The 12,403-nt window shown below is 40.3% G+C and overlaps 1 protein-coding gene across 2 annotated transcripts in view; it reads left to right on the forward strand.

Annotated features, from left to right (window-relative positions):
• The first annotated feature begins 396 nt into the window (after nucleotides 1-396).
• The window catches only part of cers3a (ceramide synthase 3a), a 33,424-nt gene continuing 21,417 nt past the window's right edge, over nucleotides 397-12,403 (forward strand). Inside the window, exons 1-6 of one of the 2 annotated variants that reach the window (XM_031292696.2) lie at nucleotides 398-626; nucleotides 1,364-1,545; nucleotides 5,252-5,369; nucleotides 6,991-7,109; nucleotides 7,218-7,275; nucleotides 7,938-7,988. In XM_031292696.2, the coding sequence (XP_031148556.1) occupies nucleotides 1,373-1,545; nucleotides 5,252-5,369; nucleotides 6,991-7,109; nucleotides 7,218-7,275; nucleotides 7,938-7,988 (519 nt within the window). In that variant the 5' untranslated portion in view covers nucleotides 398-626; nucleotides 1,364-1,372. Of the gene's footprint in view, nucleotides 627-1,363; nucleotides 1,546-5,251; nucleotides 5,370-6,990; nucleotides 7,110-7,217; nucleotides 7,276-7,937; nucleotides 7,989-12,403 lie in introns of both variants that reach the window. The other variant, XM_031292697.2, reaches the window with a different exon arrangement.

Here is a 12,403-nt window from a genome sequence, read left to right on the forward strand (position 1 = left end):
ACATCACATGGTGAGTCAGTGATAAAAGGAGTTTGAAAATGTCAAATCGATTGTAACTAGCGAGTAAAAATTAGTGTCAGATGGTGTTAAAAGCAGCTGAACTGGTTTAAGGATCTGAATGGTCAGTTCATGTGTTAAGTGCAGAAAACAGCCAAAATGTGATAAAAATTATCATTAATTATAAATAAAACATGCTGTTTATAGGAGCCAAGCTAATCAATTGGCATTTTGTAAAAGTCAGTACAATTTCCCAGTTGCCTCCTCTGTCTCTTGAAGGTTTGTTTTGTGGGAGAACCTGCTTTTGTTCTTTATCAGGAGCACAGTACAAACAAGGTTATTAGATCCCTTGAGGGCGGGGAAAAAAAGCTGTGTGTGTGTTGTGGCAATCCGTGAGCCTACCACTTGTTTCCGGAGGGGAGAAAAAAATACCTTCCCAGGTAATTGTGGCTGGACTGGGTGTGAACCTTAAGAACGTCAAACAACGAGAGAGTGGCTGGCTGCTTGTCATAACGGGGGAATAGAGGATTTTACCATCCGTGTTCATTTCCCACAGCAAGCACAGCAGTCAGCCGGCGTGGAAACAACGGCCCTCACCTGCTCTCTCTGACAGCACTGACAGTGGAAAGGTAAGCTTCTGTTTTCCTGTGACCTTGGAGTGTAATTATTAGTGAGTGAAAGTACCTTTCTATTCTGATGTAAATTTATTAGAGGGTTGTAAGAGGTTCAAGGCTGCCTGCGGCTACAGAGGGGCAGCTCTGTGAGTTTTTTCATGGCTGAGTTGGGATGAATGTAATCCCTGTTCTCAGAAAGATCAACACAATGACCCTGCAAGATTCAAATTGTGTGCTCTGTCCATTTGAAATCAAAAGGTTTGGGTTGAGATTAGTTGTGGGAGGTAAAGATGTTTGAGAACCGCTTCCTATCTCAGTTCGACAGTTTCAAGGACCTGCATTGCTGGGTAACCTTTGTAAGGTTGAATGACAAGTAGTTTGATTAGAATCTCCTTTAATGTCACTTGAAGCACTAAACAAACAACAGCTAACGGACAAGTAAAGAACAGTATCTTTGTTGTGTATTTGTAATGCCGGAGGTTATGAAACACCGGAGTTTTTTTTTAGAGGAGATTCCAGAGATTTTATTCTTCTTGGTACTTTACTGGAATATCTTCACTAGCACTAGTGTTAAACGGCTGATTCCTTGGATTTTGGATCAGTTAATCACCTCTATGTTTCTGGGCATTTTTTTATGAATTGTCAATCATAACATAGTCCTGTCCTAGATATTAGCTGCAGACAGAGCTGCGTGTATATTGGTAGTTACCACTAACATAACTTCTTGTGTTTGTGTGACCTGGCTCTGTTAGGGTGGAGGGATGTTTGACACGCTGTATGAGTGGTTCTGGTGGGAAAGAATCTGGCTGCCTGTGAACCTGACATGGGCTGACCTGGAGGACAGGGAGGGCCGGGTCTATGCCAAAGCCTCACATCTCTACGTCACTGTCCCCTACACCTTTGCCTTCTTACTCATCAGATACCTGTTTGAAAGGTTAGAGCCACACTCTCCCATATGGTTATACTGTACCAACAGCACATCACTCTCTGTTTAAGGATTAGACAGTATATTACAGTTTAAAGGTTCCATATGTATTTTTCAGAAAGTCAGCATGTAGTGATGTTACCCGTGAACCTCCTGCTTCGAGGCATGTATCGAAGAAATGAACCAATTTGGAATGAAGCTTTGTATCGGAGCTTGATTCGTTTTGTGATAATCACGTGACCAGTGACGTCCGAAGCTTCGTTTCACACCCCCCCACGTGACTGCTTCGAAGTTGAATTCAAAGCGGTTCACTGGGTGCGTCTTTGTGGGTTGTTGCAGTAGAAGAGTCAACAGTCAGGAAAGTTAGTTAATAGAGAGATTATTATAGCGATTATTATAGCCAGTAGAGAGTTTATAGAATAGAGTTTATTGCAAGTAAGTTTATAGCGAGTAGAAAGTTTATAAAAGAGAGTTTATAGCGAGTAGAAAGTTTATAAAAGAGAGTTTATAGCGAGTAGAAAGTTTATAAAAGAGAGTTTATAGTGAGTAGAAAGTTTATAAAAGAGAGTTTATAGCGAGTAGAAAGTTGCTCTAGTCTAGGCTACGTACTCAATATAATCACAGAAATGTGTGTGCAATGTGTTCTTCATTCATTTCCCTCCCAAATTGATGTATTTGTTTACAAACACAACCAAAATCCTAAGAAGGCAATTACATTTTTACTTATGCAAAGTCCCAAATAGGCTTAGTTATTTATGTCATTATTTATTTATCCATGAATTCATACTAAAAATGTATTCATCTTCGACTCAAAGACATTCATGGATAATATCTGTGAAACAGTTTGTGACACAATGCTATCCTTAACTTCCACCACTAGATGTCCTCATAGAGTTCTGAAGCTTCGAGTATTGAACCTTTCTTCGATACAATTGGATTGAAAGCTTCACTGGTTCAGAAAGCTTCAGTTCGCCATCACTATCAGCATGCTGTCGGGCGCCTGGGTAGCTCACCTGGTTGAGCGTGCACCCCATGAACAGAGGCTCAGTACTAGTCACAGCGGCCGCGGTTTCAGTTCCGACCTGTGGCCCTTTGCTGCATGTCATCCCCCTCTCAATCCTACTTAAGTGACTTCATCTGTCCTATAAATAAAGGCAATACAAGCCAAAAAAAAATAAATCTTAAAAAAAGAAAAGAAAAAAGAAAGTCAGCATGCTGTTGCTCGTGCACAAGCTTGTACTCTGTAGGCACGAGTATCCTGGGCATCGACCAAAACAGTGGAACTGAACGTGACTGTTTTTATTATTTGGAACATTGGCTCAATGCTGTTTGCAAATTATTTTATCAGCTAACATAACAAAGCAACCAACGGCAGATCAATGGTAGCTAAGTTACAACTAGCTGGCTAAGCTTAGCTTAGGTTACAGTTAGCTAGTTGGCTGCCCCTGCCCTGCATCGCTCTTGGCTAGTAGAAAGCAATTATACACGTTTGCTTTACATCATTACCTCATTTATTGTTGACTAAAATCAATACCATTTGTCATAATGCATAAGTTATTATCATGGATCAAGTTAACTGGTTAAGTAATTTGGCAAGCTAGCCAACTAACATATCCACTCAGATAGAATTTTGCTAGCGATAACGTTAGTGAGTACGCAACCTAAGGTTAGCCAGCTATGGATATAGCATTGGTTGCTTTGTTATCTGATAAAGTAATTTGCAAACGGCACGCCCAATCAGAAAAAAAAAAAAATACTACTCTGTATAGTTAAACATGGACATTAGTACTGTATGTGGTGTATTTTATAACATGTTAAAAACAGTAACATTATAAGTAAGCCTGATAACTATTTAAAAAGTTAAGTGTGTTGGTGTTTTCATTGGTCAATGTAACATCAATGTAGCATCAGGCACGGACAACGGTAACGTTCGCTAGAAGTGTCATGGTATCTTGATTTTGCTTTAGTATGGCTAAACAAGTTGCACTCATTTTTGCTGAGGCTCAGCACACAGAAAGTGGACATAGTACTGGGAGTGAATGTCTGCAGCTGGTCCACAACTCTCACTGTGTGCGGGGTGAAGGCTGTGTTTCTCCCCGCAGGTCAGAAGCAGAAGCTCCAGCAGCTTTCTGTCGGTTTAAACCAGTCCAGAAGAAGACGCACAAACGGAGGCGAATTTATGTTTCCTAGGAGGGCGAAGCCATGTCCCGCCCTACCCTGCCTCTGATAGGCTTACTCTGGTATTCTCACCCTAACATTAACCAATCTTCTTCCTCATGCCTAAACCTAAGCAATCCAACCATAGACTATATACAGTCTATGAATCCAACAAACGAAGGCAATCAGAAGTGGATAAGGGCGGGATATTCCTTCGCCATCCTAGAAACGCAAATTCGCCAATATCAAAGCACTTTACGGTCCTCTTCTGCTCAAATGCGTCCAATGTCCAATATAAAGAAACACATTTCTACAGGGACAAGAAAACAATACATGAGATAAAATAATATTTTGCTTAAGGTCAAAACTATGACCTAGTATGTTGAAAATAGGGCTTATTTAGCCTAGTCTAAACTATGAGATTGTTAATCATAATTGGAAGTTGAATGAGCAGTATCTTGAACAACGAAAATGATAATCCATCTATATAATGAATTCCCTTTTTCTCCTTTAAGCCCTGTTAAAAATGTTTCATCAGGCAACTCAAGACTGCTGCTCTAGTATAATTTCCTGGATTAGGGAACTATGTGGATGATTCGGGACAACTGCCTAGATTCAGGCCCACCTCGACTTAATCCAGGCCCACCCATCTGTCACGTTCTGCATCCGCCACTGCGGCAAGCTAGCCAATTTACCAGCCAGATCAGCCCCAGGAATCTGGATGAATTTGCTGACGTTATCTACTCAAGACAGTATTTTGCTATGCTATATTTAGCTAGCTAGCAATTAATCTGTGTTAGCAAGCAAGCTAAAGTTTGCCAATTTAGCCAATTAAAACCACAATATCACAATTTATTTCACACCAGTGTTTCCTTTAGGATGTTTTTCTGGAACGAGGGAGAAAGGATTTTGTTTTACTTAGAGTCCACACATGCTGCGTTTCCGTTATACATTTGACATTTTGCAGCGGCAGCCCAGATGGGTTGTCAGTTATTGGCCGTAGAAATTCAAATTCAGCCAGCGATGCCAGGGATCCCCGCCAGAACTTTCTGACCCAGCGCTGCTGCTGTCCACCAGCCCTCTGGGACCCCCTGGGGCTGGGGTTTGCATTGGCTGAATTTGAGTTGCTACAGTTGTTGCAACGAAACACTCGGGTTCGGTTAGAATGACCAAACTGCTCAGGAGTGAAAGCAACCTGAACATTAAATTAAAAGTGTTCACTGGCTTACCTCACAATACTCCCATGGCTGCCTGGAAAAATATTTTAGATTTCTAAAATTCATTATGGTTTGCAGAATCGTTAGTTGTGATGTAAAGTACAAATAATTTGTGCTAAAACAGCTCAAATCGGATAAACAAAAACCACTGTAATGGTCTGGTCAATGTAAAACCAAGTATGCTTGGCAGTACTACTACTAATATTAATACTAGTAATAATATATTAGATAATATTTGTAAATAATAAAGGCTATTTTTGCTACATCTTATCCATCATGCACTGTATGTCCTCTACTAACATTGTTAGAACTGAACCCCATGTGTGTTAACTGTGTTCCAGATGGATAGCAACACCAATTGCTGTCTCCGCTGGGATCAAGCAAAGAGTCCATCTGAAAGCAGAGGACAACCCCATCCTGGAACATTACTACATTACTCAGTGTAGAAATCCTGCTCAGGTAAACACATTAAGTTAATTGTAGAAATCCTTCTTAGGTAAACAAATTAAGTTAATTAGTTAACACACCTTAAACAAACCTCCAATCACCTGTCAAGCTACTTATACCTGGTCAACCCATCCTGCTGTGTTTGCAGATTTCTCAACGACAGTGCTTGGCGCATGATAGCATCACCTCAAACTTTTTTAAAAAGTGAACAAAAAAGGGAACACACCAGAGACGGAACCCCCACACTCTTTAGTACGTCCTCCCAGACCAGCCTAACACTGGGTTTTCACAGGCAGCTTCAATAATGGCAGAACAGAGCGGTGCAATTCATTCCCTGTGACCCTTGACCCCTCCCCTTTACATCCACTCTTCTGTCCTCAACATCCTCCTGCATTTTCATTAAACCTTTAAATGACATAATGTTTTATAATTAATTAGTTCACTTTTTAAGGTTTGGGAGCAGGGCCATTATTATACCTAGTCAACCTATTCTACTTTGTCTCAGATTTCTTGACCCACCCTCCCTTTCTCTTAATTCATTTTCCATCCTAACTCATCCATACCCACATCTCTTCATCCTCCCATCTCCTCTTATCCCTTTCTATTCAATCTGGTGCATACCTCTACCATGTCTCATTCTATGTACCGTTTGGGGGGCTTGTAATCAGCTCGGGTGGGAACATACCTGAGACGAAGCCCCCACACTGAGTCTCCCTTCGCTCGGTCATCAGTACGTCCTCCCAGAACAGCCAAACATACAACATCCTTCCTCATCCTTGACATCTCGCCTTTGCATCCATTCATCTTTCCTCAATATCCAATACCTCCTGAATTTTCACTAAACCTTTACAGTTTTTTTCGATTGCTAAACGACAGTGGGCGCAACTGAAGCCACATGTGCAAAACTCTAACTACAGTCTGCACAGCAGCAGTTCATGTGGACCAAACTCTAGTTCGTTTTTCATTGCTTGAACACAGTTTTCCCATTTATCCCATGACTTTAACCACAATGCCACAATTTACAACACTTTGTTCAAATGCTAACACACTGCTGTCAAAACTGTTAACCACACATTCAAAACAGAAAAGATTTCAGTCTGCTGCCTATCAAACACTGCTGATTGCAATTTTAGCTGAAAGCCTAAGCAGGTGTCTTGTTTTAGAGTAGTTAGTAAACATATACGGTATTTATATAAAGAAAGCTCGGAAAGCCTTTTTTGTACACAAACACCAAATAAGAATGAAACAATTATACACTGTAACGTTTGAGAGAAACAGGTAAAAGAGCAAAGATACCAACATGTCCAGGTAAGATGTCTGAGGTTACATACACAATGCATGCAAAGTTAGGAAAACACATGCAAATAGACAAAACATTCACCAATTTGAACATATGCACAGTATTTACAAAAAATGCTGCAAATACAGAAAACACAATCCAATACAAAAATGTGCTGCAAATAGAGAAAACACAACTATATACTGTACATCTAAATTACACACATTTTAATCCCTCTGCTTGTGTGTGTGTGTGTGTGTGTGTGTGTGTGTGTGTGTGTGTGTGTGTGTGTGTGTGTGTGTGTGTGTGTGTGTGTGTGTGTGTGTGTGTGTGTGTGTGTTCACTCACTTTCAGGCAGACATTGATGGACTGTCTAAGAAAAGCAGTTTGTCAGTGAGACAAGTTGAACGCTGGTTCAGAAGAAGACGCGGTCAGGACCTTCCCGGAGTCCTTAAGAAGTTCAGAGAGGCCAGGTCACAAATCTGTGTGTGTGTGTGTGTGTGTGTGTGTGTGTGTGTGTGTGTGTGTGTGTGTGTGTGTGTGTGTGTGATAATAATAGGTCTCCCTTCCTTTTCTTACAGCTGGAGGTTTGTCTTCTACCTGTTGGCGTTCATCGGAGGAATAGTAGCACTGTACGATGTGAGTAGCTTGGAACATGAGTCCATCTCAGCCAGAAAAGATTGTACTGAGAAAGTAAACCCAGCCTGATCTGCCAGCAATTTGATTTCGCCCTGCAGCTCAGGCTGGAAACCTGTACGTTTATCTACCCTACTTCTGTTACAAATTTGCGGGAACCAATCACAAGCTTATCAGGCTTATCCACCTGGCGCGCTACTGGCGGGTTTATTTATTTTATTGGTTTATTTGATAGGGACCATGCATATTTATGAACATTGTTGTATAAAAACACCATGTAAATATGCCAGAATTAGTTAGAGTAACTACTTTCCATCTGCAGTCCCTAGGCAACATGATGACGATAGAGAAGCGACCAAGCAGCTTTTTGTTTACAGTCAACAAGTCGGCCACCGAAGCGCAGCAACCCGTTGATGCCGCTGTCGCTGCTAGGTCACCCGGATCGTTGGTCTGATTGACCTCTTGTGCAGAGAAAATACAGAGCAGACTCCCCAGACTAATGTCCAATCTTAAAAGATTGAGCTTGGTCTGGTGATAGCCAGACTAGCAACTTGCGTTATCTGTGGTTAAATGTTAAAGTTACTACTAGCAGCCTTGTTGGTGTTTAATTAAAGGTATACCCCTCTAAATTTCCAATAAAACTTTTCTCCCCATGTTTTTTGTAGAAAGAATGGTTTTATGACACTCGGGAAGTGTGGACAGGTTTTCCAAAGCAGGTTAGTACAATTTTATATACCATAATCATCATATTAACTTCAGAATATTTAATTAAAGGTATATCTATACATTTTTTTTTGAATTAATACATTTTACTTAATCCTTCAGGCATTGGTGTGGACAACTTGTACTTCTGGTCAATTTTCACTAGATACTAGAACAAACTCAATGAGCCCCATTTGTCCATATGTGAATATGTTTATTACAAAATCTCACATCATGCAGAATCAGTATTAAACTACAGTTTATACCTGACACAGTTTTTCAGCCTCACATGTGACTTAATGGAAATGAGGACAGACAATTAAAATGTGCTTTACGCTGAAAGGCAACAGTTTCTCCTTAATATAATATTATCTATGATAGGCTACAGGTTAAAGGGAAAATAACAGCTCATAAAGAGAAAAACTTTCGAATGAGTGAAGGAAGTTGTTTATGGTTAGTTGTTATCAGACAAAAAGTTAACACAGAATCACTGTTTTGTTATAAATGTAACATTGATTGAACAACTTTACTAAACAGCTAAGAAATGCATAGCTGGTTGGCAACAAGGCGAAACATTTGAAAAGTAAAACTTACCAGGTTAAGTAGAACTTTGCAGCAGCATATCATCCACCATTGCCTCAAGCATTGCTGTTGCTGATCTGCAGAGGACTGAGTCTAGTACATCGAAATACTTCCCTGAGGTCTTTTGGTCCCTGTACCCCATTTTCTTTAGTTTGTTTTTGATTTGCTGTTCTGTTGAACCCTGCTGCAGCCATCTCGCGCTGTATTTGTTTAAACACCAGTTCTGTTTTTGAAGCTCCCTCTAGTTTATTTCAAGCTTTTGTCAAGGACCACAATGCAAGGTGGCTGTTTGTCTCCTACACAGACCACTCCTGTGGTTTCATGTCCTTACTGTTTATTTTAAATGGCGCTCATAAAATAGCCTGGAAATCCAGACCCAAATCCGAAAGATTAAGGGTCTGGCATTAAGTAATGAAAATGGCCCAACTCGAGGGGCGGCACAAGCATGCATTTGAAAATCTCACTGCACGCAATTGGATAACACCAACATTGGAAACCAATCATAACAATACACGGGTTGACGTATCCAGAGCCCCATACACTTAGCTACCAGCGGAGCTAACTGGTAGATTAAATCTGATCTTTACTGTTTAATCTACTGTCATTGTCAATATCATTACTCAATGCCAGAGTGACTTGCTGAGCAAATTCAAATTGTGCTCTCGCGAGAACTCTGATTTCCAGGGTACTGATAAAGTGTAAATTGGTCACAATAATCCGCCCCCCAACCCATGATGTTAGTGGTTCTTGGTTCTAGACACATTGGCGGCTGGTGAAAAATATTGTAGGTAGGGCAGTGTGTGCGGGGGGTCTGGGGGTCCTCCCCCAGAAAATGTTGAATTTCGTAGATGTGATTTCCTGCATTCTGGTGCATTTTAGGGTGACCAGCTGGAGATCCCAAATCATTCACAATGATCAATTAGTGTGTGGGTAAATTTCAATGTTTCACACATATCGACTCATATTTATTATTCGCTATTTTATGTAGGCCAATAAATTAAAAACGAAACATTGTGAGCTGTTGTTGCATAGGAGCGCTGCTCAGTTTTAAAACTACCACACAGGTGACGCACAGGTAGTTAGGCCAACACTCAGACTAGGCTACACGGGCACTGTTTTCTGCTGAACTGTCATTTAATGATCATAAATGTAGCCTTCATCAGAGAAAGCGAGGACGAAAAATGGGCGTGATGAAAGGCATGTGTGGCGCGTGAGATTGGTCAATTGCGTCCCCCTAAATGGGCGACGCCCATGTCCCTTGCCTATACCAATAAAAGAACTCAAACCAGTCAATACCAATGGTCTAAAAAGACAATATTAATTGAACTGCCATGTAGAAATCAACAGTTTCACAGGTAATGATAATGAACAAGTTGCATGTTTATTATGCTCCGTGTCCAGATAGAAAGTGCAAACGCATAACGATAAATTATAATACTATAATATAGTATATATATATATATATATATATATATATATATATATATATATATATATATATACTATAATAATAAATACAACAATCTAGTTCTTCGATCAATCCCCAGCTATAGACTACATATCTTTAAAGTTCACTGGAGACAAATTGACAATTGGATAATGGGTAACAGTCTGTGTTGATACTAGAGAAAGAGAGAAAAGGCTCTCAAAGAGAGGGTGGGACAACATTCTTGAAGTGAACACTAAGTATGAGAAGAAAGATGATTTTAACATTTTAACTAGTATGAAACACAGTAATCCAGCTCAGAACTTAAAAACAACTAAAAAAGCAAAGCAAACATACAGTTACATACAGTTATATTTTCCATTAGAACCTGAAAGAGAGCCAGTGCACCACTGCAACCCTTGAAGTCCTCATTTTCGTAGATCAGGGACAGTTCTGTTTTAAGTCTGGCTTTGTCCAACAAGGGATAGGCCTCCACCGTGGTTTCTAGTGCTGAATCTGGGAATTTTCTGCTGTGTTGTGGTAACAAGTCTCCTTGCAACCGAGTGCCACTGATGAGATGCTTGGTGAAAGAAAACCTCTCCTTGGCATGGCTCATAATGGTATCACATACCTATGAAATGATACATAATTGTAGAAAATAAAAACACAGAAAACATTAAGTTTTCACATTTCTCAGTTCGACAATACAATACAATCAGCATATAGATAGCAGTTACAATTTTGTTATGAGCAAGTAAGGCTTACTGTAATTATTAAAAGCATTAATGTGAAAAAAAATCATCTAATTTCTGCATTCTCCAGTAGATAGATATGTCTAAAAATGACAATTCAGAATACAAAAATGTGCAAACAAACACAAATACATATAGGCTAATAGAATACAGAAATAGGCTAGAATTTCTGTTACCAGATGCTGTTGCGTTTCTTCTCCCATTGCCCTCCGTTTCTTCACGGCATCAATGATCTTTGACAAAATCTGCCGATTCCTGTCCAACTCCTCGTCGTGCCTTCTTTTGGCAATGCGGTGTCCCTCATCTAGCTGTGTGGCTATGCTAATTCGGCCTAGCATGGCTAGCTTCACAGAGTTGTCCAATGTCCATATGCACTCTTGCCCGCTCATGTTTCTTAATGCGTTCTGACATATGTTTCAGGTCTGTCATCCCTGTCTGTGTCCACGAGCTTATCACAAGCACTTGTTTTAAACAGTAAGCAAGGGAAGCAAAAGATTGCATTGGCGTTCCCACAGCTAGTTAGCCAAGCCTTTCGAACGAACCAACCTCGGGAAAATGTTCTCTTGTAGGTTTTCTCCTTTTCTCGCACCTGTTGGGTTATATTCATTTCTGGCTTGTCTGGTCCAAGTTCTTTTACAATGAGTTTTTCCGCTAATGTTCTTCTTTCGAAGGGATACAGGTGTAGAGATTTAACTGAATTTGGGGCTAGATGAACTCCCACGACTACATTAGTGCTACTCGACGTCGCCATGCTGCACTTGCACTCCTCTCTGAGGTAAATGTCCCGTGGTGCACTGCTCTAATCTTGGTACTACGGGCGATATTTTAAGAGCCCCTAAACCATAAAATTCGACGATGATGATTGGCAAAATATGTACTTTTTTGCATAGCAACCGGGGAACCATTGGCTTAAATTCCAGCACTGTAGGGCTGAGCGAACTAGAGCCCAGGGAAGAAGTCTATTGACTACTACACCAACATGATAAACGTAACAACGTTGAACGTGAAAGTGAATGCAAATATCATTCTGGAGAGTTCTAAAAACATTAAAGTTTAAGTAAAATAATTATTAGCATGTAATTAACACAGATTATTTTTCAAAATGAGAGATTATAAAAAAATTAAATAAAAAAACAGGCAGGCAGGTCGGCACCCCAGTGCCCTCTATGGGCGAGCCACCGCTGTCTAGACAAGCAAAGTGTTGGTGCCACACTGGAACCAGTTTTCCTGAGTGAGAGGCGATTATTTTGCTGTCGAAACGCAAAGAACTGGTTAAGAGTAGGCACCAGCTCCGAAACGGCCCTTAAACTGCCTCAGTGGAAAAGGGATATGCGATACCTTGTCTGCTGCTAGTGTGTTAGCCTCAAAGCAGGCACAGAAGACATTGATCTCTTCGGCCAGAGAGGCATCAGCAGTCTCCCTCCTGGAGGAGATTGTTTTGTAATCTGTTATGCTCCATAGTACCTGCCACAAGCGTTTGGAATTAGTTCTAGGTTAAACATCTCTACTCATTAATTCTCAATACATAATATCCAGCTGGGTGATATGGAGAAAATCAAATATGATATTTTTGACCAAATACCTCAATATCGATACCGCAACGATATTGTAGTGTTAACTATTGGTGCTTTCACAAAATATTTACACAATGAGATTTTTGATAAATAAT

Source organism: Sander lucioperca, chromosome 3 (genome assembly GCF_008315115.2).
Source record: "Sander lucioperca isolate FBNREF2018 chromosome 3, SLUC_FBN_1.2, whole genome shotgun sequence".
Lineage (NCBI taxonomy): Eukaryota > Metazoa > Chordata > Actinopteri > Perciformes > Percidae > Sander > Sander lucioperca.